The 26787-nt window shown below is 47.6% G+C and overlaps 3 protein-coding genes across 5 annotated transcripts in view; 2 read left to right on the plus strand and 1 right to left on the minus strand.

Moving 5' to 3' along the window:
• AK8 (adenylate kinase 8) overlaps positions 1-2848 on the plus strand; it is a 44413-nt gene extending 41565 nt beyond the window's left edge. For both annotated transcript variants that reach the window (XM_026712447.2, XM_087914289.1), the window contains 2 exons: positions 1643-1723; positions 2540-2848. In XM_026712447.2, coding sequence (XP_026568232.1) covers positions 1643-1723; positions 2540-2786 — 328 coding nt within the window. In that variant the 3' untranslated portion in view covers positions 2787-2848. The remainder of the gene's footprint in view (positions 1-1642; positions 1724-2539) is intronic.
• A 2867-nt stretch (positions 2849-5715) lies between these two features.
• On the minus strand, positions 5716-12565 carry GTF3C4 (general transcription factor IIIC subunit 4). The gene is made up of 5 exons (XM_026712292.2): positions 12146-12565; positions 9397-11187; positions 8678-8808; positions 7619-7707; positions 5716-7089 (listed from the first exon to the last, which is right to left on the minus strand). Exons 1-5 carry the CDS (start codon positions 12533-12535, stop codon positions 7025-7027), a joined length of 2466 nt encoding a protein of 821 aa, XP_026568077.1. The 5' UTR covers positions 12536-12565; the 3' UTR covers positions 5716-7024.
• Positions 12566-13025: 460 nt separating this feature from the next.
• DDX31 (DEAD-box helicase 31) overlaps positions 13026-26787 on the plus strand; it is a 29608-nt gene continuing 15846 nt past the window's right edge. For both annotated transcript variants that reach the window (XR_015739772.1, XM_026712293.2), the window contains exons 1-16: positions 13026-13353; positions 14397-14641; positions 14846-14921; positions 15475-15518; positions 16131-16201; positions 16471-16535; positions 17177-17221; positions 17662-17703; positions 18139-18203; positions 18635-18754; positions 19170-19276; positions 19863-20110; positions 20837-21016; positions 22015-22074; positions 25688-25738; positions 26347-26486. Coding sequence is in view for 1 of the 2 variants with exons in the window: in XM_026712293.2 (XP_026568078.1) it covers positions 13237-13353; positions 14397-14641; positions 14846-14921; positions 15475-15518; positions 16131-16201; positions 16471-16535; positions 17177-17221; positions 17662-17703; positions 18139-18203; positions 18635-18754; positions 19170-19276; positions 19863-20110; positions 20837-21016; positions 22015-22074; positions 25688-25738; positions 26347-26486 (1676 nt within the window). In the remaining variant the exon portion in view is untranslated. The remainder of the gene's footprint in view (positions 13354-14396; positions 14642-14845; positions 14922-15474; positions 15519-16130; positions 16202-16470; positions 16536-17176; positions 17222-17661; positions 17704-18138; positions 18204-18634; positions 18755-19169; positions 19277-19862; positions 20111-20836; positions 21017-22014; positions 22075-25687; positions 25739-26346; positions 26487-26787) is intronic.

Here is a 26787-nt window from a genome sequence, read left to right on the forward strand (position 1 = left end):
CTGCACTCTTTCGAGGGTCTCCACGTCTCGCTTGTCGTGTTCTTCACCTGGCGATAGGTGATGCCAGGAAACAAACCAGTCTGATCCTGGTCATTTTTAGGCAGAAGATGGGAATCCCCCACCCCCCTCACTTTTCCCATTCTTCCATCAACTTGCCTTGCCTGCTGACACCACAGTGGATAATAAGACAGACACCCCAAACATACACATATCGGAAGACGAAAAGCGCATTTTTGACAAGACGTGTCCAAGATGTGTTTTGTTAGTGGCTTCGCAAAGAAGCTCTTTTTTTCGTTGTTTTCGACTCCCTCCCCTTTTCCCTCATTCCCGACAAGCTTTCTTGAGATGCCTTTCCCTTTTTGTGTGTGTTTTGTTTTGTTGATTTGGAAAATATAATGGGGGAAGAGTATCAATTATCGGGGCGATACAAACAGCCGTCTTCTTTCTCCCCCCCCCCCCGCCTTCTACCCTCCACACACCCCCTTTCTTCCTTTCTCTGCGAGGATATTCATCCGGAGACACGTTGTCACAAGTTATTCATTCTGACAATTGTGTTTCCTTAGTGTTGTTGGGCAACGGAAACAAAGCTGAAACAAAATGTTTGGAGTGTAAAGGATAAAAGACAGTTGGAAACTCTATATTCTTCTCCTGTCTTCAGAAATCATTAGATTTTTCTCGGCGGTTTTTTTTTTTTTTTGCTGAGTTTCTGTTTGTGTTTCTCGTCTGTTTTTTTCCCCCCTTAAAATAAATAAATAAATCCCGCAATGGGAATCGAAATTATTATCTGTAAAGGAAGGAGCAAACAGGAATGATTTTCATAACTTTAGGTTCTACAAAGGCGCCACCTAATCTCTTCTGTGCTTGGCACGGGGAAGAAAGCTCTCTCTTTCATCTGATTTGAGTCTCTCCAGCAGATGTAAAATGTTCCTTTTGGTGGAATGTCTCAAGCTTACCAGCCTGAGAGGCAGCACACCAAAGCGGAAAAAGAAATAATAATAATAATAAAAAAAATTAGAGCATAAAAGCCAAGCCGAGAAACTGCACGGGGGGAAAGAAAGCTCAGAGAACGGCTATTCCAGAAAGCCTTTTCACACACACACACACCCCACCCGCTGCTAAACTGAAATCTAAATTTAAATTAAATCTGAATTAATCCTTGTAAATTGGGCGCGAGTTCAAAAACCATCAGGGTGCCGCCTGCGTTCTTGTGACCGAGTGGCTGGGTTGACACAACGCAAACTGCATTGTACCGGACGTTCGCCCTGTGGTGAGGAGGTGAGGTGAAGTAGAGGCAGTCCTGGACTTATGACCACAGCAAGCAAGGCGGTTGTTGAATGAGTTGCGTCCTGTTGTGTGAGCTGTTTTTTTTTCTGCCATGGTGGCTAAGGCGAATCCCTTCCATCATTAAGCAAATCCTGAGGCTGTTAAGTGATCCTGATTTTATAATTGGGGTTTTTTGGGGGTTGGGGGGACACAGTTGAACAAATCCCTGCAACTATTCAGTGAAGTTCAGTCATTAAGCGAATCCTGACGCTCTTCATTGTGCAAACTCACTCTGAAGGACCGGCTTGTCCTTCAAAGCAACCGGCTTGCTCTTTCTGCCGTTGAAATCGTCCTTCACCTCAATCCTTCTTCATTGCAGGGTCTTTTTCCTGAACGTCCCAGCGGAAACCATTCTCGAGCGCCTGTCCTACTCCATGGTGGATCCAGTCAGCGGGGAAAGGTTAGTGGCTTTGCCTGACATTGCTAGGGTGTGTGATGTGTGTAGGGCGTGTGGAAGAACGACAACGTGGTGACCCAAAGGGACGTGGCACAAAGGCAACACAGTCAGATAATCGGCAGGAGTCCCTTTATTATCTCCAACTTTGCCCCCAATGTCAAGGTTGGGGGTGGAGAAAAGCTCTCCCAGGAACAGCTTTTGGCTGCAGAGAATTTAGTCCAAAACATGGTCAACACAAACTGTAACTTAAAATCCAAACAAATCAAAGTGAAGTAATTTGTTTGGCAGGGCAGGAGCAGAAATTTCAGACTTGAAAGCACGGTAAAACTCACACAGTTGGGAAGACACCAGGAACACGGATAAGCCATGACGATACAAGATAAAGTCATGTTTGCTCCCAACAGTCTGCTGCACGCAGCTTGCCTTTTTTATACATGTGTTCCCAGCTGCAGCTTATGAAGGGAATCAGGGCCCTTTCCTCCCCCATAAGCCATACAACCCACGTTGCTCCTTTCTCTGTTCCTCCCTGCGTGCCCTAGGATGAAGAGGGGGTGGGCCTGGGTCTTCCTTTGAATTCCCTCTGCTTTGCTCTACCTCTGCCCTGCTCTGCCCAGCCGGACTTTGTCCTTCCTCAGTTTCTTCCACAGCCAGTGGAGCCACACTCCCGCTCCCCATGAGCTATTTGGCCTCCCCATCTTTGGGCTCAACTCGGCCGTGAACCAACCAGCAGATTTGTTTTAAAGCTGGTATAAAACACTTAACGCGCGCAGGGACTTTGTGCCACGCCTTCCTTTTCCTGAGTTTTCTGCCACTTTCCAGATACCACACGCTGTACAAACCGGCCATTACGAAGGAAATCAATGACCGCCTGCTGATCAATCCAAAGGAGATGGAACAGACCATCAGGAGCAAAGTCGACTTGTATTTCAGGCTTTCTAGCAGCCTGGAAGAATATTTCGAAGATGCGATATTTATCAATGGCGACCAAGACCCCCAGACGATATTCGAGTACATAGAGAGTTACATGATCAACCCACTGCCAGTTAAAGAGATCTGGGATCTGTAAGTAGCTCAGCCCCCGTAGTAAGGAAGCTGAAACTTAACTCTCCATCTAAGAGTTTTTTTTTTTTTTAAAGGAGTAATTTGAAGTTTCTTAAATAAGGAAGTCCAAGCGAAGCCATAAACTGAGTTGGATGTTCTTAAAACTCGAGTAGTTTTATTTTAGGTTCGTTTCTGATTTCTCTTCCTGTGTAGAGAGACCAAGCAGCTCTTTTCACACAACCCTCACGCGATCCTGCTTAAAGCTATTTGGAGGAGAAAGGGTGACACTTGTGAAGGACAGGGATAGGTGTCCCCTTCCCCAAATTAAATCGTGATCTGTTTATCCCTTTGTTCTCCCCACCGTGAAGTTTTTTTAAAAAATATTTGAATTGTTAAGTGGGAAGAAAGTGGACGAAGCCAGCGTTTTCCCTTCACTCCTGCTGTGTTTGCTGAAAAACTTAATTTCTTTCCAGTTTGGTCCCTTGGTTTGGTTTAAATTGTGCAGATAACATTATTAAAAGCTTCTTGAATCCCAGACAATGGCACTCCAGCTTTTTAAAATTTATTTTATTTTTATTCCCGGTGCCACCTTGGCGAGTCTTAAAAATGCCCTTTATGGAATATGCCAACCTTGGTTGGTTGCACCTGTTGCGCATGGCTTTCAGGTTGTCAAGTAGCGCCGTTGTGTGGGGATATGTGGGTCCGGGCAACATTCAGCACACCGCCTGAATAGGATCCAGCCCTTGCCTCTCACCTCCACGCATTCTTCGGCATAATTTTGCCTTTCTCCTTCGCTGTTCTTGTAGGCGCTGAAATTTCCAACAAGGAGTCCCCACAGCTCTCTGGCTGTTTTAACAGGTGAGCTGCCTTGGCATCCATGTGGCCCAGGTAGTCCTTGACTTACCAACGTTCATTTAGTGGCTGTTCAAAGTTAAAATGGCGCAGAAAAAAAGGACTTAGGGTCATTTTTCACCCTTTAAGAACAGGGGTCTTCAAACTTGACTGCCAACTCATAAAAATATTTCTATGATCATTTTAGAGCTGCCCACAGAAAGGGAGGGGAGAAGGGGTGCAAAGATTCCGTTCTGGCTTAGCCACGGGGATTTTGGGCTCCCTTGTGTGTCGTAAGTCGAGGACGCCTGTAATGGTATGCGAGGAAGAACCTCGGGGAGGAAGAGAAGCTGCCTAGGAGACGGTCGGATAAGAGGAGGCGTAGCCCGGAGCTGCATCACAAGGGGAGGAAAGGAATCTCTCCAGTGCCTCAGGCTGCAAAAGAGACAGTGGGGGACGAATCCTTTCAAACCGGCAAGATTCTGCCGCAGAGTCTGAAGAAGAAATCTAGTAGAATTGGCCCACGCGGTTGCACAGGCAAGGCTAACCCATGGACTCGGGGATCCTCCGTCTTCCTTTAGGCCACCTGAGCTTACTAAGCCCCTTCCTAGCCACGTCGCCAGCACACACAGACCCCCCTCCCCAAACCAGGGCCCCCCGGGGCTCAATCCTGAAGGGTTTGTAACCCTTCTCTTCTTTTCCCCACCGGCTGCTGACGCGAGTGCCTGCTTCCTGCCCCCACTGGTGGCAAAGATACACCGCTGTGCATAAATTGGACAGCTGGCTATTAATAATAAATAAAGGAACTACATCTTGCTAATATCGCCCGCATCAGAGTCCCGCTACTAAATATTGATAAGGAAAACGGCTTCGCCCACGCATTTAAATACTGTTTGCTGTGCACAAGGCAGGGTCCAAGGCACGGCAACAGGGCCTTTAATTAGACAGGTACATCTGTTTAATTAATTTTCGCCATCGAGCCTTCGCTCTTCCTTCCTTCCCTCCCTCTTTCTTTCATCTATATGCGCCCGGCAATATTAGTTCCGCTCAGCTGAGTGTGCAGAAAACCCCAGCCAAGCATCCCGGCCTCATTGAAATGCAGCCGGCGCGTCTTTCCGCCGAGTTTCGGGTCAGCGGATGACCCCCCCCGGAGGGCGTGCGCTCCGCCTGAAGTGTAGGCCGTCCTGGGTTAGGAGACCATGCTAATATTCGTATAGGACTCTCCCTCGGAAAGCGCTAAAACAATTGACATTCATTTAATTACCAGGGAATGCTTACGAGGCCTTTGCATAGTTAAGAGAGAGAGAGAGAGACAGACATACACACATGCCCACGATAGCAAAGGTTCAGCAGGCAAGAAAAAGGAATTAGGTTTTTATAATTGGACAACGACCTTTCCAAACCAATTTGGGACCCGCGACAGATTTGATTAGCATCTGATTGTGGCTAAGTAAGCACTGGCCAAGGAGATGAGGAGATAAACAGGATGGGGCGACCGTGACGAGTGCTTTGATTTGGCCTTTTTCCCCCCCCTCCCATTTCCTAATTTTTCAGAATTGGCACACACACACACACACACACTCATTCTGGGAGCGGGGAGCCCCAGTGAACCTTGGGAAGGAGAGTGGGCTTGAGTGGGTCTCTCTCTGGGAGGGGGGGGGCGTGTCTGCTATTACAGGTAGCTTAAATTCTGTTGCTAAGCGAAACGTCGGTCCAGCGAGTTTTTGCCCCGCGTTACGAACTTTCCCGCCGCCGTTGTCATGTGAATCGCTGCCATCGGTAAGCGAGTCACGCTGCTGAGCGAATCTGGCTCCCCCGTTGGCTTTGCTCATAAGGTTGTGACACCCCCTCCCCTCCCCTCCCCAGGACCCTGCCAGCCGTCGTAAATACGAGGCCGTTGCCAAGCGCCTGAATTTTGATCACGTGACGGTCGTGTGAGGACTGATTAATTTTTTTCCAGTGCGTTTGCAATTTCAGGCGGTCACTAAATGAACAGTTGTAAGTTGAGGACTGCCTGTAAAGTTGAAAGGGAAAAATTGCTTGAAAAAATGAGGGTGGGGGGGAGATGTAATTACCATTAAACAGCACCACAAAGATAACCAAAAAAAAAAAAAAGCAAGAAAACCACTGAAAAGAGGTTTTTATTCATTTTTCTTCCTTGGAAAATGTTCAGAGTTCCTCAACGTTTGCTGTACGTGAGGCCACCATCTACACAACAAACACACAAGCCATCCCACCCTTTGTGGGGATCACACAAGAGAGTCAACATTTCGTTAACGCACACACACCAGCAAAGTTGTGTGTTGCTTTATTTACCGATGGCTTCATGTCACCCAGTGGCTGCGATAGCAGACAATACACAAAATCACACACACACACAAACATATATATATATATATATATATATATACATACACACACACCCCCCAACATTTAGAGTCAAGTATCATCCTGAAGGGAATAGAGGAACACCTGGATTTTTTCTTAACACTGCTTTGATTTGGGTGGGATAGAAACACAAGGGCAAGAGTTTAATTTGCTGCCTTTGCTTTTCAAAGCAAAAGCTTCACTAGAGTCAGGAACTACGTGAATGGTTTTTGGGGTGTTTTGGGGGTTTAATAACCCCGAATTGCTCAGATCAAACGTTTGCAACGGGTCTGAGCTGCTGAGAATGTTCCAAACGTGGAGGGGAGGGTGAGAAATGTATTCCCATGGACGCACAGCCAGGATTAACTGGGATTAACATTTGAGAAGGAGAGGCGATGGGAGAAGAAGGATTGACCGCAGGCGAGGAAATCAAAGTCGAAACATGGATACTTAAAATATTACAATCACAAGGCAATTGGCTCATTTAAAGTAACGGTTCGGAGGGTATTTAGCTGCCTGGAAGTATTTTTCCCCCGAAAGAGGCCTTGCTCATCTTTCTTCCCTGACTACAGGCATGCAAGTTTCTTCTTCTTCTTCTTCTTCTTCTCTGAAACAATTCAAAAACTCATTCATTGTCTGTAATAATTTAACAGTCTCCAGTTCAGTAAGTGCCACCGTCGGTTAGGCGTTAACCAAGGGAAGGAACGGAGTCCACGTTGCCCTCCAGCCGTCGAGAAGTGACCTCCTCGATTGGACAAATTAGACAATTGCTCCCATCGTTAGCATCTTCTGGGTGGAACAAGGTGGTCCCTGATTCCAGAACTTAATGGTCAAAACCCCACCAAGTGGCGACCTTGAACCTGAATGGAGTCCAGAAGCATTTCAAACACAGAGGTGATGGGATTTAAGACAAGACCTTGGCATCTCCCGAAAAGGGGCGAGCTTCTCTAGCTCAAATTTGCAGAGTTTTCCAGGTCAAGAGCGAGCTTTCGCGCAGATCCGACGCTGGCTGGTGCTTTAACCACTAGGGACCACTTCTCCAAGCTCGTCGTCTCGAGTCATTCTCTAGAAAACAGGCGAGTCACAGAAAATGCAGGGCCCCTGCAGTAATCTCTTGATCCACTCGGGATCTGGAAGTAAGAACAGATGTTGTTGAAGGACAAAACAAGGGAAAAAAGGAAGACACCTGAGACGCACCAGGTGTTAAAAGAGCAAACCGTCCTTAAAGGTTTCAGCGATTATGTGCTTATACAGCAAAGAGGAAGTTAAGACTAACGATCTTGGGAAAAAGCTATCCCTTTCTTCAAAATATATTGGACCCCCCCCAAAAAACAGGGTGCAATTTGACCTCCTTCTGCCATTTTAGAGGTGAGGTGGGGTGAAGAGAGCCATAAGGTCTTATTCGCAGGCGCACACTTTCCACCGTTAGGTTTCAAGCAGGTTTTGAAATAAAAGAAGGAGGAACATAGCCAAGACTCAAGAAAGAGGTGAAACAATTGAATCTGTGATTATTTGGGCTGGGCAGAGGTAAGACTCAGATCCCAACAGAGGTTGGAATTCTTCATACTCCTTGAAGGAAATAAAAAGTTGGTAAGCCACCTGCCCGGGGATAGAAAATTCCCAGATTTTGGAGACTTTTTAAGCCGTAAGAAAACTCACCTTCTGAAGTGGAATGGCGAGCGATGCTATCCCGGAGCAAACATCTCCTGTAAACTAAACTCTGGCAGGCCCGGTAGGTTAAAAAGCACCTGAAGTGAGAACATTATTTGAGGGGGGGAGAGAAAAGGGGCAATGATAACAGGCTCAGTTCACAACAGAGCTTAAATGTGGTCGCCTTTTTCTAACCTGCGCCAATACATTGAATTGGACACTAATCAAACGAACGGGGTTTGCACCGGTAGCTGAGCAATGGGGAAACAAAATTTAATCCACTGTGGGATAGGTGTTCTAAATTTCCAGGTGATTTGGTTTAAGGTGGGGGGGGGCACAGAAACATAACCAGAAGGATGGGTCTGATTTTTACTGCCTCATCCCTTAGCGACAGCTGTGACAAAAATAAAAATAATAGGCCTGGGTTCATATCACCTGGCTAAACTACCAAAACAAACACCGTTAGGAAGGGTGAACCCAGCCAAAGCTGGTTTGTCCTAGTAACCTGGGTTTCAGGTGTCATGTAAACTAAGATTTGATTTGCAGTCGGGCGGTGCAAATTCCAACTGAATTCCCACTAAATTGGAATAAATTAAATCTATCTCCAATGCATAGCTGTAATAGCAATATCACTTAAGATTTATATATAGCTTCAAAGGGGCTTTACAGAGTCAGCCTCTTGCCCCCAACAGTTTTGGGTCCTCATTTTACCCACCTCGGAAGGATGGAAGGCTGAGTCAACCTTGAATCCTACGGAGAAAGCTCAGTTTCAGTCACCACTGAATAACAAAAAGAGGTTTATATAAGAGGAAAAGCTTCCCAGGTTATCACCCCATTCTAAAAGTATTTTCTACCTAATGAGCTCGTTTTTGTTCGAAGTACAAATTAAATTGGGACAGAAGCTCCTTGGATGAGAAGGGAAACATTTTCAAAGGACAAAAAAAAAAAAAAAAAAACCAACCACCACCAAGAAAGTCCAGCTTAGCTGACTGAGCCTCTTCTTCAGACACCGTTAAGTTGGGGGAGAAAAAGAAAGAAGAAAAATGTCCCAGGGAACGTTTAACAAACCTGAGCCAAACGTGTCCATTGGAGCAAACAGCCTGTTTGGGGTCCGTGAAGGGCAGGATCTCTTTACACAAACTGCAGCGTTCGGGGAAAGTTTGCTTGTTCATTTTCTTTAAAATGTGCCCAATCAGCACCTGGGGAAACATTGCAACGGGGCTTATAAGGAGAGACAGACGCAGAAGGAGAGGTTTATGAAGAGCTGAAGATGGAACAATCCATCCATCCGTCCCCCAAAATAAATAAATCTGCTTAAAATGGAGTTTAAGGTGATCACAATAGCACTCAAGACTTATGTACCGCTTCACAGGGCTTTTACAGCCCTCTCTAAGTGGGTTACAGAGTCAGCCTCTTGCCCCCAACAATCTGGGTCCTCATTTGACCCACCTGGGAAGGAGGGAAGGCTGAGTCAACCTGGAGCCTGGTGAGATTCGAACTGCCAAATTGCAGGCAGCCGGCAGTCAGCAGGAGGAGCCTGCAGTACTGCACTCTGACCACTGCGCCACCGTGACTCTTACTGATAAGAAGTGGGGGGGAAGGGAGGTCCCACAGGTGACGGTAGACCACAACTGAGCCCCAAATCCCCACTCCTAAGCAAGGCAGTTAAGCGAGTTTTGCCTCACTTTACGACCTCACAGTGCATGGAAAACCGGCTGGTCAGGATATTTCCACCCCCACCCCCCAAAAACGGTTCCGCGGTCCAGGTGCCCCTCTCCCACCCTCACCCGCGCTGTCCTGTCCTCGTAGCTTTTGTCGGAAGTCAGGAAATCACAGACGCCCCTGGTGGGGATGCTGGTGTTCTCCGTAATCCACGTGTGGAGGTAGACCTCGCCCAACACGCGCTTCATGTGTTCCCGCGTCAGGTGCATTTCGACCGCTTCCATCTGGGCCTGGATCTCCAGCATCTTCTCTTCCGTCAGCTGCTCCTGGGACCCGCCAGTCGAGGGGGCCAACTGGGACTCCTGGCCTTTCTGGGCCTCACTCGGACCCTTCCTGCCCTGTTCTGAAGGCTCCTTCTCGCTGCCCGCTGCCTCACAGGAGTCCACGATCAAGACCTTGGTGTCCTCGTGGCTGGGCCTCCACAGGGCCTCCGAAGGCGGGGTCTGCAGCGACTGGGACAAAACCCGCAGGAGGAAGAGCTTAAAGCGCCAGAAGTAGGTGGACCCCGAGCGCTCGATCTTCTGATCCAGGGCTTCCTGCAGGAAGCGCGGGATCTGCTTCTCTTTCAAGACCTTCCAGCGCACCAGATCGGTGAGGTCGACTTGCCGGTAAAGGTTCTGGATGGGCGATTCCAGCAACTGGGCCGCGGCTTCCTCGCACGTCTTCAGGGTGACGAACTGAACCTGGTAGGTCTTGGTGGTGGGGTGGAGCCCGTTGGCCATGCCCTTGGTGGTGATGGCGGCCAGGTAAGCGCCGCAGGGGCTGACGGCGATGCCGTGGCTGCGGATGGAGCCCAGCACATCCGACAACTTGATCAGCTGGTGCTCAAACTTGAGGGCGAGGTTGGTGAAGATGGGGACCAGCTGCCGGACCTTCCCGTCTACAGAGCAGGTGTAGACGGTGCCGTTCTGCTTGTCGGCAGTCATGGAGACGATAGGCAACGAGTGGAGCCCGGTCACGTGGGAGTTGTGGACATTCAAGCCCGCTTTGGATATCAAGAGGAGACACCAAAAGAGGTAACAGCCTCTCGCCGCCACCACCAAACTGCAGCTGCACTTCTGGTAGGGGTGATAGAGAGGAATGCTCTTGATGTTCTGCACAGGCAGGTGGTCCACTTCCTGCCACAAAACCACCGGCTGTCTCAAGGTGAAGTAACCTTTGACAGCTTTGAGGTTGACCGGGAGGATCTTCACCGGCCCGAAAGCGCTGCCCACGATCAGCCCGCTCATTTTCCGGTTGCTGTGCTCGTACTCCCACCAGGCCAAGACGCTGGGCGAGGAGATGCCCGACTCGATGGTGTTACAAGACGAGATGGATTCTTTGCCCAGGAACGGGAGTTGGCACTGCCACACCGCAATGTTCCCGTTTTCGAAGACCACGGCCAGGAGGACGCTGCTCACCTCCCGGCACTCGTTGTTGTGCTTCACCTGCTGGATGGTGCAAATGCCGGACCATTCCATGCGGACCGGCGTCTGCATGCTGTGCCTCCTCTGGAATTCGGCAAAGTTCCCCAGGTCTTCCTGAAAAGGCTCCTGTGTCTTAGAAAGCCTGTAGCTGTTTTCGTACAGGCACTCTCCGTAGAGTTCGGTCAAGTCAACTAACTGCACCCACTGAAGTCTGTTCAGGTTAGCGTGGATGGTCAGTCGATTGTCCATGGTCAACGCAGCCAAGAGACACCGGCCGTTGGCGTCGCAACCCAGCGGAGACCAGCTGCAGTATCGGAAGCCTCGCATCGAGGACAGAGATTTCCCTTCCGGATTGAAGACTCTGTCTAAGGTGAATGTCTGGCTGACGACCGGATCGTTGGAATTCGCAAACTTGTGTTTGCATTCGGCGACTTCCTTTTTGGAACCAACCTGTTGCGGGGGGAGAGAAGAGGTTTTACAATGCAATTCAAAATGATAAAAGGTTTTTTTTTCTTCCACCCAGGATGTGCCTCGCTAAGTATTGATCGCAGCACATGAGGAATGAAGCACTACAGAGAAAAAAAAAATCTAAGTACTGATTTACTGATAACATGTGGTGCACAGGCTCAACCCCCGTCTGAACTGTATACAGACCTAGATCAAACCAAGTCCAAAACCCGACAAGGGAATCCCTGGAAGACTGGCAATCAGCCATAAGCACACCACACAAAAGATACAACCGAAAAGACCAAAAGGAAGCAAAAAGACCAAAAAACTTCACCAGCAATCAACACTCAGATGGACAGAGATGAACACCCAGATTAACAGTAGGCCAGCAAATCAAGCAGCAAACAATACCCCTAATCGACAACCCAAACAACAAATGTTATTTTATCGCTACCCAGAGTAAGTGTAGCCCCCATCTTCATTCAGGCGAGGGCTTTCCTCATTCCTAGGCAGCCAAAGAACATAATCGCGGTAGTCCAAAAGAGGCGTCAATCCTTCATCCTTGGATTTGATGCCCTGGCTATTCTTTCCATAGCTATGGGGCCTTCGACTCCAGCTCCCATTAATCCCCTCCATTGGGTAGGGAGCCAAGGAAGCGTTCAAGAGGACGGGGAAAGAAAGAGGAAAGAAAAAGGAGAAGGAAAAGGAGAGGAGGAGGAAGAGAAGGAAAGGGAAGGAGGGGAGGAAGAAAGAAAAAGGAAGAGGAGGAAAGCAGGGAAGAAGAGGAAGAGAAGGAGAGGAGGAAGAGAAATGAGGAAAAGGAAAGGAGGAAGAGGAGCAAAGAAAAAGAAGAGAAGGAGGAAAAGGAGAGGAAGGAAGAAGAGGAGAGGAGGAGAAGCCCACCTAGGCCTCCCCTCGCCCCCCCTCCTCCACCCAGTGGCAGGGAGTTCCCCGGGCCCACCTTGAGATGACAGGCGGCGTTGGGGGCCGGCACGGCCGTGCGATGGATGACGAGGTCGCTGCCCCCTCCGCCGCCGCCGCGGATGTCGCTCAGCTGCTCGAGGACGGCCACGCTGCGGGCGGTGCTGACCGACACGCGGTGGTCCTCGGACCAGGCCAGGGGCTCCGAGCCGCTCACGCTGTGCTGCAGCCGCACCGCCGGGTCGCGCCGCACCGCCGTCACCCGGAACCCGGCGCGGCTGCTGGGGCCTGCCCTGCCCTCCGCCGCCGCCGCCGCCGCCGCCGCCTCGTCCTCTTTCCCCAGCTCTTCGGCCCCGTCGGGCGGCGACGGCGAGGGGGACGCGGCCGTCCCGTCCGACGGGCTCTGCTCTGCCGCCGCCGCCGCCGCCATCTTGCCGCCGGGCAACAGAGCGCAGGCGCCGCGCGCGACGCCGCGAGAAAGGACCCTCCCCCGGGACGGGTGGGAGGGCGAGAATGTCCCGAAGCGCGACTATACCATTGCCTGCCTGGAAAGGAACTCTTTCCTGTGCTTAACAGAACAGCGTTGGAAGGGACCTTGGAGGTCTTCTAGTCCAACTCCCTGCCCAAGCAGGAGACCCTGTACCATCCCAGCGGCTGTCCAGTCTCACCTCTTTTAAAAAAAAATTTCCTCCCATCCCCTCAGATTGAGAGCTCACCTCTAATTTTCAACCCCCCCTCCCCCAGCAGGTTCCTGTTGGAGAAAACACCGCTGATATGGCTGGGAGAGAAGAATAAAAAGGAGCAGCATCCGAGATGAAGGGGGGAGATGGGACTTTCCAGCTCATTCGAAGTGGGTTGGTTTGGATTATTATTAATTTTTTTTTAGCAAGGCCATCCACTAGCCACCTATACAGGGAGTCCTCTCCCGGGCAATGTTCCCACGTGGGTTGCAGGAATGGACTGACTGCATGTTTGCAATTATCCTCATTATTAATTTTTTACAAATATTTTTTTCCAGTTGCATTCCTGGCTCTGCTGCGGCCTCTCTCCCGCTAGAGGAGCCCTTTGCAAATCTTGGAAGCCGAACCTCCCCGTGCAGGAATCGTCTACCGGAGCTGGGTTCGCCTAGCCATGGCTTCGGACGAAGGGTTGCTTATTAATATCAGCACGTTGCCTCTGCTTAGGTGCCGCCGCCGCCCCCCTGCAGGACGGAGAGCCCCCAACCCACAATGGGGCCGCGGGAAAAAGGTAGGCTTGTTGCAACTGAGGAAATGGGGGTTGGGTTGGGAGGGGGGGAGAGAGACGGATGTTGGTTTGTACAGAAGGGATGCGTTGCAACGGGACACCTGGACAGCCATTTGTCTGAAATGATATATAGGGTCTCCTGCTTGAGCAGTGGGTTGGACTAAAAGACCATTAAAAAGTAGAATTATTAATTATTATTAATTAAAAAGTGGAAGGGCTTCCCTTCAGAGGTGGTGGCTGCTCCATCCCTGGAGGCTTTTAAGAAGAGACTGGACAGCCATTTGTCTGAAATGATACATAGGGTCTTCTGCTTGAGCAAGAGGTTGGACTAGAAGACCTCCGAGGTTCCTTCCTGCTCTGAATCTTTTGGCTTCCCCAGGTACCTTATGCGGTGGGTTGCAACACCCATCGTTCCCGGCTCCTTTTTGGCAACTGAAAACGGTGCCCGTGAGTTGTCACGTTGGATTTCCTCACTGGAGAATGTTTGGAGCTGGCATGCCTGTTGGATTCGATGGCTTGCTTCATTCAAAATGGTGTTCAGGGAAGATAGAATCCTAGGGTTGGTTGGAAGGGACTTTGGAAGTCTTGTAGTCCAACCCTCTGCTCAAGGGAGGAGACCTTATACCATCCTGATCAAATGATGGTCTAGTCTTCTGTTGGAAACCTCGACTGATAGAGCCCCACAACTTCTGAAGCTAAGCTGTCCAACTGATTGATTGATCTCACTGTCAGGAAATTCCTCCTTAGTTCTAGGTTGCTTCTCTCCTTGGTTAGTTTCCGTCTGTTGCTTCTTGTCCTGCACTCGGGTGCTTTGGGGGAATAGGTTGACCCCACTCTTCGTTATAGTTTCCTCAAGTACTGGAAAACCTGAGCTATCACATCCTCCTCACCCCCAATCCTTCTCTTGGATAGGCTAGACATACGTATCTTGTTCCCTCAACAGTCGATTTAACCTCCAGACCCATGATTTCCCCAGACAATAGTTAGTATACAAAACCATCTTTCTGTGAATGTATTTCCTTCATCCCTTTCTTTTCTGCTCTCAGGCCATGAAAAGAACATTAGAAAGCACACAAGAAGTCACTCCTGTAAAAAAGAAGTGTGCTCCTCCGGTGGCCTGGACCAAAAAGCTACGGAAAATACCCCCAAATCACAATAAGGGAACTGGGCCGCCAGGATCGTCTCCGGAAAAGCTTTCACCTGAAGCCAGAGAAGACGACTTCAGCAAGAGACCCTTTGTAAAGACTTCCAGCCTCTTTAAAAACAATCCAGAAATCCCCGACTTACAGAGGTACTTCTCTTCACTAAATCGAAGGAAAAGATGAATTGTAAACTATATTATCTGTTGCTTTGTTAATGTAACTGCCATTTTGGATTTTGAAACTGTAATGGTGGTTGTATCATGATGTGAAGTTCTGGGTTTAATCTTTGACAAAACAAGTTTGTTTTATGCCAACTTTTGATTGGTTCCTTGGTTGATTTCCTTCTTATCTAGAACTGCCGTGAAACAAGTTCAAGAGGAGATTTTCACCTCAGATTCCTTTGATCAGCTGGGTCTCCATCCTCACTTGGTAAAGTTCTTTCCTTTCGGACAGGTGTACAGCAATGTTTCAATGAATCTTTCCTTTTATTCAGACTGTTTTCAGGAAGAACATTTTTGGTCATGGAATTATACCATATGTGTTATGCATGGGTATTGGTAGATGTATATACTTTTCAGAGCAGGCAACAGAATTTCATTTTTGTACCAGTGTTTCCACAGTAAAAAAATGACAATAAAGGTTATCTTACCTGGTTTTCTATACCATTGAAGATGTCAAAATGATATGCATTGTATTATTGTGCGAATGGCACAGCTAAGTAGTTGCATAGAGATGTCAGAGATATATGACAATACACAGTATATCATCTTTTGGCTCTGTGTAGACACCGATCTTTGCTTTATAAGTTAATGTGGGAAGGGAACTCAAACACAATAGCTTTTTCAATAAGCAGTGTTTAAACAAACCAACGTTAAGTACAATCAAGTATTATGCTAAACTAATCTTTGAGCCTAATGTAACTGTGGTCATAATACAACTCCAGCCCTATCCTTTACATTTATTTATTTTTTTCTATTATCAGACTTCAACAATAATCTCTTCCTTGAAACTATCCAGCATGACCAGGTAGAAGGATTTATGTTTGTTTGGGGCATATGAATGCATGAAATATATTCAAACAAATACCTGTATGCGTACAGACACATACCAGACTAAGCGAAAGTCATTTTAGGTGTGTGCATTTATATACATACATGCACACAGTGGAATGATGCAAAGCCTATCTCTTTTCCCTCTACCTTTGTCTTTTTCTCCTATATTTGTGCGTGTACATGTATACATGCTGTATACAGTATATATTCTCAGAAGTAAAGCTATTTTATTCTTGAGTGTTTTTGTGTATACACGTGCACCCAAGGATCAAATAAAGCTATCATGTCTACAGAAAGACAGTCATGCAAAGCAGAATCAACCGAAGCCCCTTCAGTTACTAAATTATGTAGTGCATGTCGATGTTGGTTCGTGTATCTCCACAAAAGCTCAGAAAACAACCCAGCATACCAGATAAAAAGCATCACCAGCTATGAGTAACGGTGAAAAGTGCGACGTGGAAATGTTACAGGCTCCAAGGGCAGATCGAACACAGCTTATTGGTGGGACAGTTGCCTTGTTTGCCTTCTGACTTATTTTTGTTGTTGTTGTTGTTGTTGGTCTCACTTTGTCTCTCAACCCGCCCAGTGTTCAGAAGGAGACCATTCCCAGATTGCTACAAGGGAAGGACGCTCTGATCAGATCACAGACGGGCTCAGGTGAGAATTTAGCCGCTCCTGTTTGGGAGTGGCTAACACAGGGCTGAATAGGATGGAGATAGTGCTTCCTGGAGGTTTGGGGGACCCTCTTGTGCTTAAGGGGGTCTCCACAGATAAATGGGAGAGGGCCTGTTTGGGGGTTTCTTAAGAGATGGTAGCCAGGCATTAAAGATCTGCAAAATTCTGCTGACAAATTATTTTTGTCAGAATTATTGTTTTTTTCTAACCTACCTACCTACTTTCCTTCCTTCCTCATTACTCTCTTCAAGGAAAGACACTTGCTTATAGTATCCCCCTGATACAATCTTTGCAAAAACTGGAGCCCAAAATCAAGGTAAGCATAGACTTCAATTGCAGAAAAGCTACTTTCCCTACTAAAGAGGCCAAGATATATGTCTATATATTTTATGTTCTTGAATGTACATATTCTGTAGGGTCCTTGGTGCTCTCTGAACTCTGTTGTTTTCTTGCAGATGTTTCATTACCCAACTAGGTCACATCATCACGCTAGAAGGGAGTGAGGTTTGCAGGGAAGAGGAATGTGGGGTCCTTGGTGCTCTCTGCGATTGGCAGTTTTCTTGCAGACATTTCATTACTCAACTAGGTTATATCAATCTTGTTGGGCAATGAAACATCTGCCTGAAAACAACTAAGCACAGAGCTACTGTATATGAACAGGGAGCAAGCCAGACTCAGTAGCACAGTGAAGATGTTATCTAGTTGGGTCACAAAATGTCTGCAAGAAAACATCCTAGCTCTGCGCTACTGTGCATAATAAACAGGAAGCAAGTCACACCCGCTAGCACTGATGATGTTGCCTGGTTGGGTCATGAAATGTTTGCATGAAAACCACCAAGCTCAGAGCACCAAGGACCCCACAGGTCAACGCTGAGCTAGAAATGTTCTCCCCTATCAGTCGTTCCTCTCCCGTTTTGCCCCTCCGTCTCACCTGTATCTCCCTGTTGCTTCCTCTAGCGTAGTGATGGACCCTATGCCCTCATCCTGGTTCCAACCAGAGAGGTGAGTTTATTTACCCACTTTCCTAGGTTAATTTTGATCTTGATTTGCTGATTTCGCATCCAGCCATGCCTGGATACCTTTGAATATCTCAGAGGTATTTTTTTTTTTATAAATAACATAGAATCGCTGCTTAAAATCAACCTGATTGGTAGTCCTGCAGTTCGGCTGGATTCGATCACTTCTCCTCCCCTGCAACTGGGGATCATTCCCATCATCCTCAGCCAGAAAGCTCGCAGGGGATGATGGGTGCTAACCCAAGACCTCGAATGCCAGAATTGGGCAAGGTTGATACAACCTCTCCAGAGCAAACCCTGTGTGTTTTTAACAACAGACAGCTAGAGTCGTGGCAAAAACTCATATTTGGGGGATTGAATAGTTAAAGGCAGTGTAATGTTGCGAATGCTGCAAATAAGTCCTATTTTTCTTCTTCTTATTTATAGCTCGTTCTACAGAGTTTTGAAACCCTCCAGAAGCTCTTAAAGGTAAGCATGGATTGAAAAGAGATGGAAGCCATAATTAACGTCAGTTTATTGTCTCGGGCTTCTCTTTGTCAATCCCTGTGGAGAGAAAGATTTTATTTCAGAGTTGGGTCTTGAGGTGGAGGAGAGAATTTGTATCTAAACCAAAAAACACCTGTTTAGGTAAACGGTGATCATTTTTGGAGGTAATGTTTGCGGGGCCTTCGTCTTCCTCTCTGTTGGAGGCCTTAGGTGCATTTATGAGGCAAGGCGCCATTTTGAGCCTGGTTGGAATGTGGAGACCGCCTGGACTCAAAATGGGGGCTCCGTTGGATGTGGCCCCCAGCCAGATGTTTCTGCCAGAGAAAACGAAAACAAAACAACAATGGATACTAAATAGGCTTAATTGCTCCTTTAAAGCTTTAACATTTCACCGTCTCCGTTTCCTGCACTTTTTAGCCATTTACCTGGATTGTGCCGGGAGTCTTGATGGGGGGTGAAAAGAAGAAATCCGAAAAGGCCAGGTAAGAGCTGCGGGAAGCAACTCAAGCGGAAGGGGCCTTCCCTAGTTTTCTGGAAAGTAAAACCTCCTTTCTCTCTCTTCCCTCCTTTCCTTCCTTCCTTCCTTCCCTCCCTCCTCATTCCTCTCTCTCTCTCTCTCTCTCTCTCTCCCTCTCCCTCTCCCTTCCCTCCTTCCCCTTTTATCTTCTTCGTTCCTTCCCTTTTAATCTCCTTCCTTCTTTCCTTCCTTCCTTTTATCTTCTTGTTTTCCTTTCCTGTTAATCTCCTTCCTTCTCTTTCCTGTTGCCTTCCCTCCATTCATCCATGCACCCATCCCATTCCTATCTTCCTTCCTATCTCCTTCCTTCCATCCATCTCCTTCCCTCCCTCCCTCTCCTTTTATCTTCTTTCATGTCTTCCCTTTTTAATCTATCTCCTTCCTTCCTTTCTTCAGATTACGCAAAGGAATAAATATCCTCGTGGCAACTCCCGGACGGCTGGTGGATCACATCAAATCTACCCAGTGCATTCACTTCCGCTGTATCCGGTGGCTGATTCTGGATGAAGCTGACAGGTAGGAACATCCTGGATATTTGTGTGAGGACGGTCACTTTTTTCACCGCCGTCGTAAATTTGGACGGTCACTAAAATGAGCAGTTGTAAGTCAAGGACTACCTGAAGTTGGTGAGTGCTTGCAGGTGGGTATACATGTGTTGTTATGCCTGTCTTTCTGTCCATATCAAGAAAAAAGAAATAAGAGAGAGATAAAGGAAATCTACTAAGCTTTAGAGGACTAAACGTTGAAAGTTGAAAAATTGTGTGTTTCAAGATTTTAATCCTTTTAATGGAAAGGAAAATTAAGTAAAAGACAACATGGGCAAATCAAGTCTGTATAAATTTTTTTTTTTTTGTCTTCCAAAATGGTTCATTGTACTCAATAAACACCGTGAGGCCTAAGGTTCTCGTTTCTGTCTTTTTTTTCCTCCCAGAATATTGGATCTCGGCTTTGAAAAGGCCGTGGCTGCCATATTGAATGCCGTCAACGCAGCCAGCCCAAAACGGCAAAATGTTCTTTTGTCAGCCACACTTTCTGAAGGTGAGTGTTATCCTAACAGAATAACTAGAGTTGGGAGGGACCTTGATTTTGTTGGGTTAGGAGGAGTTGTTGGAGATTTTATTGCTTTTTATGCTATAAGTTGCCCCGAGATGGGTGGCAGATAAATTCAATGAATAAAATGAAGAATTGATTGGACCTCCAATCCAGGTTGTTCCTGGGAGAGTTTTTCTCCAGCCAGAAGGTAACCTGGACATTGGGGGCAAAGTTAGAGATAATTAAGGGACTCTTTCTTCTTGCTTATCTGACTGTGTTGCCTTTGTGCCACGTCCCTTTGGGTCATCCCAGAAAAGGCGTTGAATTTCAGCTCCCTTTGGTGCAGTGGAATAAGATAACAGCATCAAACCTCAACTTCTGACTTTTTACATAATATTATAAAGTAGCCGTTTCTATAATAACGAACCTATTCATCGGTAAAAACCAAAATCGAAGTTTCACTCCCCCCCACCTCAGGCACAAAGTCCAGAAGCGGTTTCCGATTAAACGCAAAAGTAATGTTGGAAGCAATCCATTTTGCCACCTCTGCTTGTTATATATTTCTTCTTTTTCCCCCGCCGATGGGCCACAGGAGTATCACGGTTAGCCCATATTAGCTTGCAAGACCCCGCCGGCATCACGGTGGCCTCAGAACCCCCGGGGGGTTCAAATACACCGCGGGAAAACGACTCTCTCTGGGAGGATGTGGGCATTCTTCCCGCCAAGGAGGAACAGCAGAGCAGTTTCGCTGTGCCCGAAAAACTCCGCCAAAACGTGGTCATGGTTCCCAGCAAGCTAAGGCTGGTGACGTTGGCGGCTTTCATTTTTGGGAAGTTCAAGGTAAGAGATTTGAGAAGGAGTGATACGATCAGGAAACTTGGAATTTTTGTACTCTCTGACTTGGATAGAAATGTTTCGTCTGTTTCTTTGTTTGGTGAATTTGGGTATAAGCTCAGCTCCCGAAGGCAAAACATGTTTTCAGTCCAAAATGTCCAGGCAACATTCGGAAGCAGACCGACATGCTCCCAATTCGCTGAACTAGTGGTTCTCAAGTTACAACCGTATATTTACTGCCTGTCCAAAGTTACAACGGTACAGAAAGAAAGGACTTATGACAGGTCCTTGCCCTTACAACCATCGTCTGTGGAGATCCTCCAAGTCATGGCTGTGGCAAAGGTGCTTTTCCCAAAAGACAATGGGACTTTCTTGGTGGTGCGGGGGGCGTGTTGTTTGAAAAGGTTTCGCTTCTCACCCAAGAGGCTTCTTCAGTTCTAACTGAAGAAGTTCCTAGTGCTAGAACTGAAGGAGCTGGATTCTCTAAATGACTGTTACGACTGTTGCAGACCAATTAAACTGCCTTTGCGTCAGAATCTTCTCAACTAACAGCACTGGCTTAGAGTTAGAGAAGGCTCAACGGAATTCAAGGCAGATTGGATTTCGTTTGCTTGCAGCGACGTAGAGATTCTAGGCTGGTGCCTCTTTTGATTCCGCCCCCCCGCCACAAGTTCTGCCACCACCCCTTCGCTTAACACACTAACCTGCCATGTCGTCCCTCTCTCTCTTCAGTTCGAAAAACGCCACAAGATGATTGTTTTCTTCTCGACTCGCGAGCAAGTGGAGTTTCACTACGTCCTCTTCCAAAAAGTGTTGTGCGCGGAGTCTGGGGCGGAAGGATCAGGGTTAGCGCCAGCACCTCTTTCTCGAACTTTGATCTTTGCACGTTTGCATGGTGACATGAAACAAGAGGTGAGTTCAGATCTTTCCTATAAACTGCCTCCCTCCCCCCGTTTTTTTTTTTAAACTTCTAGTGAAAAAACTTTTCCACAATTCGTACATAGCAACGTTGAAATCTCTGCATTGAGGGGTATTTTCTCCCTTCTTTGGAAGCTTCCAAAAGCTAAAAAAATAATAAACACAGGCAGTCCTCGGCATACAACGGTTCATTTAGCGACCGTTAGAAGTTAGAACAGCCCTGAGAAAGGTGATTTATGAACATTTTTCACGCGATGGTTGCAGCGTCCCCCTGCCCACCTGCTCAAAATCAGAACGATTGGCAACAGACTCCTATTCGAATGATTTTTGCAACCTAAGCAAACTCATAATGGAAAACCCAGATTCATTTAACAATCTTCGGTCAAGAAAGGTTGTAAGACGAGGCAAAACTCACTCGACAACTGTCTTGCGTAGCAACAAAAATCTGGGGCTCCATTGCAGTCGTAAGTCGAGGACTACCTCTAGTTAAGATGACCTTCAATCTTGGCTAGCTCTCCTTCTCTTTCTCACTCCCTTTTTGAAACCTCCCAACTTTGGGCAAACTACAGAATGACTTCAAAAGGTGGTGCCTGTTCGCAAAATGTGAGTTTCTGGTTTTTCATAATCTTCCAAGAAATAATAGCCAGACAGAGGACGTCGGCTCTGCCAAACACCCTTAAAAAAAATGTAAATAATTCAAGGTTTAATTCATTCGTTCGTGCGCATGCTTCCATAACTGCAGCATAAGCCCAAAGTACATCTTTGGCTCCCGAAATTTGCCATCTAAACAAGTAAAAATCAGTTAAAAACCAGCAGTCAAAAAGGGCCTTGCGTTTTTTTTGGCACAATATTTTCTTCTTTCTGTTAGAAAAATTAGCTGAAAATTAAAAGGGTTGGTGATGTCTTTTTTTTTTTCTTTAATCTTCTTAAGGATTTAGTTCGACTTGCCCGATCTGGCGAGACTTTGTTCGTGTTTTCTCCTTTTCTCGCAGGAGAGATCGTCCGTGTTCCAGGCTTTCCTGCAATCGAGCACTGGGGTGTTGCTGTGCACGGTGAGCTGCCAAATCATAATGTGTTCAGTGCCTAAAGTAACGTATCTCGGTTCGCCAGGGAAGGATAGCAAATTAATTCAGACGATGATATAGCTGAACGTCAGGAGAAGGCAAGCAGAATCATGATTAACCTGGTTACGATGGAGGATTTCTAAACAGAACCAAGCGATCTGTTTTAATTGTCTGTCTGTCTGTCTGTCTATCATCCATTCATCCATCCATAGATCCATATCTTCTAGTACTCTCTCTGTCTCTCTATCCATCCCTTCGTCCATCTATCCGTCCATCTATCCATGTCTTCCAGCACTCTCTCCATCCATCCATCCATCTATCCATCCATTCATCTACCTATGTGTTTATCTGTCTGCCTGCCTGTCTAACTTCCTCTCTATCTGCCTGCCTTCCTCTCTATTTATCTACTTATTTATCTACCTACATACCTACCTCTCTCTCTGCCTGTCTACCTGCCTGCCTATTTACCTACCTACCTCTATGTCTGCCTACTTCTGTCTATCTACCTACCTACCGCTCTGTCTTATTTACCTACCTACCTCTATATCTCTCTACCTATCTCTCTCTCTCCCTACCTACCTACCTACCTCTCTCTTTACCTACCTACTAATCTACCTACCTTCCTCTCTATCTTATTTACCTTCCTATCTCTCTATTTACCTGCCTACGTATCTGCCTACCTACCTGCCCCTCTCTCTGCCTGCCTGCCTACCCGCCTTGTCATCCAACAAGTTCACCTTTCCTAAGGAGCTGCGGCTGCTGCTTCTGCCCTTCAGTGCTGGAAAGCGCCTGTCCCTTCCCTCTGCCCGTTGACTCCATCACGCTAACGCGTCTTGCCAGTTTTCTGGCGGGCACAGGCGGCCGTTCTGTCCCCCCCTCCTTTCCTGACAGCTTGGGAGGGGAGGGGCTGCCGCCTTCCCCTTCCCTTCCGCCGATGACGCAGCCCCAATCTGTCGCCTGGCTGCTGGTTGGGGGCGTCTTCCCCGCTGACGGCTTTCCATGCTTGGCCTTAACGACTCTTGGCAGGTGGGGGGGGGAGAGAGAGATGGGGGGGGCCTCCCACGTCCGGTTTGGACCCCTCTCACCCCCCCTTCCCCCGTTTTGCTAAGGTGCACTTTGGGGAAGAGGAATGAATCATCTGTATCCGACTGACAAGCTGGCATCGGAACGAAGGCCCTTCCATCTGGACCTCAAAGCTTCACGTCGGCAGCCAGTTGTCAAGGCTGCGTTGCCCAGGCTGGCTTGTCAGTGTCGTCTTTGCCCCCAAGATTTTTGTGGCAGGCCTAGCGTGGCCGCCTGGATCTAATTGGGGAGCTTTTGCTGGTCTTTAAAGGGATCGCGGCCAAGGGGGTCCTGACCGCTTGCCCCAAAAACTCTCTAACGGTGCGAGATCTATCCGAAAGCGCCTTTCTATCCGGCCTCAGCCAATCAGGAGCTCTCGTTCCCAGGCTAGGCATGGAATAGGAGGTCTTTATACTCCTCTTTGGCCAATCAGCAGGCTGCCTTGACATGGAGTCCCCCAACCAGGTTACTGCTCTCTGCTGTCCCCCTAGAAGGGGCCGCTGACCATTGTCCTGCATTGGGGGGGGGGCTATTAAGTCTCTTGGACTACAATTCCAGTCTCTCCTTACCTACCTGAAGGTCAATGGGAGTTGTAATCCAACTTTTAGAAGATGCATTTTCTTGGGTCCTCTGCCATGCCGGCCTCCCTATTTTAATTGGTTTATCCGTTGGAATATCAAGTTAGTAGACTTGTTTAGCAACTTCCGGGCATGGAAAAGGCTTCAGTTATGGAATTATTCTTCCTGTGGGCCAGGAGAATGAAGCCTCAGTCTTGGCTTGCTATAAATATCAGGGGGGAAGGTTTTTGGGGTCTAGATAAAGCCAATTTGGTCTAAAAGTTAAGGCATCCGGCTAGAAAGCAGGAGACTGTGAATTCTAGTCCAGACTTATGAAAGCCAGCTAGGCGACTTGGGGCCAATCACCAGGAGATGGTGAGTTCTAGTCCCGCCGTAGACACGAAAGACGAGTGGGTGACTTTACACCAATCCGCCTCTCTCAGCCCCGATATACCTTACAGGGCTGTTGTGGGGGAAAATTGGAGGCGGAGAAAGCGACAGGTTTGTTCTTCTCCTAATTTATAAAAAAAGTAATAAAAAAGACTGGGCGCAGATGAATAAATGCGAGTCTTAAATGCGAGAATCGGTTGTCGAGCATCCGACCGTGGCCACGGGGATGCCGCGAACGGCCGTTAAGGGTGAAAAACGGCTGCGAGTCAGCCTTTTTTTTTCTTTTTTTTTTTTTGAGTGCCCCGGGGCGAACCCCTTGCGAAACTCTCGCCGTGGGTCTGGGAGGGAAGGGGTGTGTGGTCGCGTCTTGCGGGAATGCAGCAGGAGGCGTGCGCAATTCGACAAGCTGCGGGCCCGGGAGCTGACGGTGTCAGGAGGCAGCTGGCCTTAATTGCACCAGCCAGAGTGGTGGTGGGGAAATAACCCAGAAAGACCCCACAGTGGTGGAAACGCCGTAATGAGTGCTAATATATTTGCATTCTCATTATGCCTTTGCGTGGTGTTCCGCCTTGATCTGCTTAAACTAATAACCCGTTTTGGCAGGGCGCGGGATTCGACACAGCCGCAAGTTGTGCCAAGCGCTGCTGGCTGGAGTAAAGCCTTCCTCGTCTCCGTCTCCCCCCCCCCCCCTCAATCCGCTCGTTGAATTGGAACCCAGCATCTTGGCATAACGTCGCCTAATAAGCTGAAGTGCCTGGTCCAATCCAATCCCCACCACCTCGGCTCTCGTTTTTGGCAGAGCAGAAGGGAACTGGAGGAAGGAGTGGAGATGATGAAGTGGATGAGGACTGTTAGAGTGGGAAGGCGGGGGGAGGGGAGGAAAGGAGGGAGGGAGGAAGAAGGAAGGAGGGAAGAAAGGAAAGAAGTGATTAAGGGAGGGAGGGAAGGAAAGAAGAGAGGGTGGGAGGAAGAAGGAAAGAGGGAAAGAGGGAAGGGAGGGAGGAAAGGAAGGGGAAGGAGGAAAGGGATGAAGAGAAGGAGGAAAGGAAAGAAAGGAGGAAGGGAGGGAGAAGGAGGGAAAAAGGAAAGAAGGCAAGGCAGGGGAATTAGAAAGGAAAGTAAGTAAGAAAGCAAAAGACGAGAAAAGAGAAGTGGAAGGGAGGAAAGAAAGCAAGACAGAAGAAAAAAAAACAGGAGAAGAAAGGAAAAATACAATATTTTCTTTTGGTTATTGTATAAGAAGTTGTACAAGTGCCCGTTGAAAAGTCCCCCCACCCCACAAGGCTCCCTCCCAAATTTACTGGGCCCACCCAAAGTCCCTACTACTAAAGGGAGCTGGGGTCAACAACATGAGCCCTTTTTTTACATTTGGGGGCAATTGGAGGGCAGTTTCCCAAAAATAAGATTAGTGTGTAAGCCATTTTGCTTCTTAAAATGCCAGAATATATTCCTAAAACAGTCTCTCTCCCTCTCCATCCCTGCCTCCCTCCCTCTCTGTTTTCTAAACCAACGGCCTTTAGAATCATAAAAAAGAAAGAAGTCTCACTTTATTAAGCCAACAACAAGAACTTTCTGGTTGTTTTTCTAACTAGGATGTCGCTGCTCGTGGGTTAGATCTGCCCCAAGTCACCTGGATTGTGCAGGTGAGCAACCTTCTTTTGCCCCGATGTGGATTCTTCAATTTTTTTTTAATTTTACATAATCTATTTTTCCTTATGGGTTTTAATTACAGTAGTAACATTGAATATGAGCCAGGACAAAGCTTAGATATCTTGCTACGGTGGCTGAGTGGATTACCATGGTTGTTAAGTTAGGAACACGGTCATTAAGCGAATCCGGCTTTGCCTGTCAGAAGGTCACCAAAGGGGATCGATCGCATGGCTCCCCTGGGACGCCGCAACCGTCATAAATACAAGTCAGCTTGCCAAATGTTTGAATTTCGATTCCATGACCCTGGGGGATGCCGTAAACGGTCGTAAGTGTGAAAAACAGTCGTAAAAGGATCTTGGTAGGCCTTAGCCGTGGCAAGACGGCTTGCGATCCTCCATTTGTTTCCACCTCCCTTTATTTTACTTCCCTCCGAAAGGCGGGAGTTTTATTTTGGGAGTTTTATTTTGGAAAACGATCTCGCGGAGGCTCTAATTTAATCACTCGGGTGATGCGTTCGTTCATTCCCCCACTTAAGCTCACGTGCCGTTGTTTCTTTTTTCTTTCCTTTCTTTTCTTTTCCTTTTCCCCTTTCCCCGGGAAGTATAATCCAGCAGCTTCGCTCGCTGACTACGTCCACCGAATTGGGAGAACGGCTCGGATTGGCAGCCCTGGAAACAGCCTGCTCATCCTTTCGCCTTCGGAGGCCGAATATGTCAGCTTTCTGGCTTCCTACAAGATTAAGTGAGTCACACAAACACCTTCTCCCCTGTCCCCCCTCTTTCCTTTCCCCCTTTTTGCCCCCCCCCCAGTGTCAAAATCAGCGGGAAACTTTCACTAATATAACAGCTGCAGCTCCACACCTCTTGTTTGGTCGGGGCGGTCGGGGGGGAGAATAAACCCAGGATAAATCTAAAGCTAGGTGAGAATTTCAGCGTGATTTTTTAAAAAAGAGAAAAAAAAAATACACTTTTAAGTTTCATATCCTTGCAAATTGCAGGTGTACAAGCAGAAACAGCCTGGAATATTAGAAGTTTTTTTTTCT

Source organism: Pseudonaja textilis, chromosome 17, assembly GCF_049901715.1.
Source record: "Pseudonaja textilis isolate UNSWEBS1 chromosome 17, rPseTex1.2, whole genome shotgun sequence".
NCBI classification, from domain to species: Eukaryota; Metazoa; Chordata; class Lepidosauria; order Squamata; family Elapidae; genus Pseudonaja; species Pseudonaja textilis.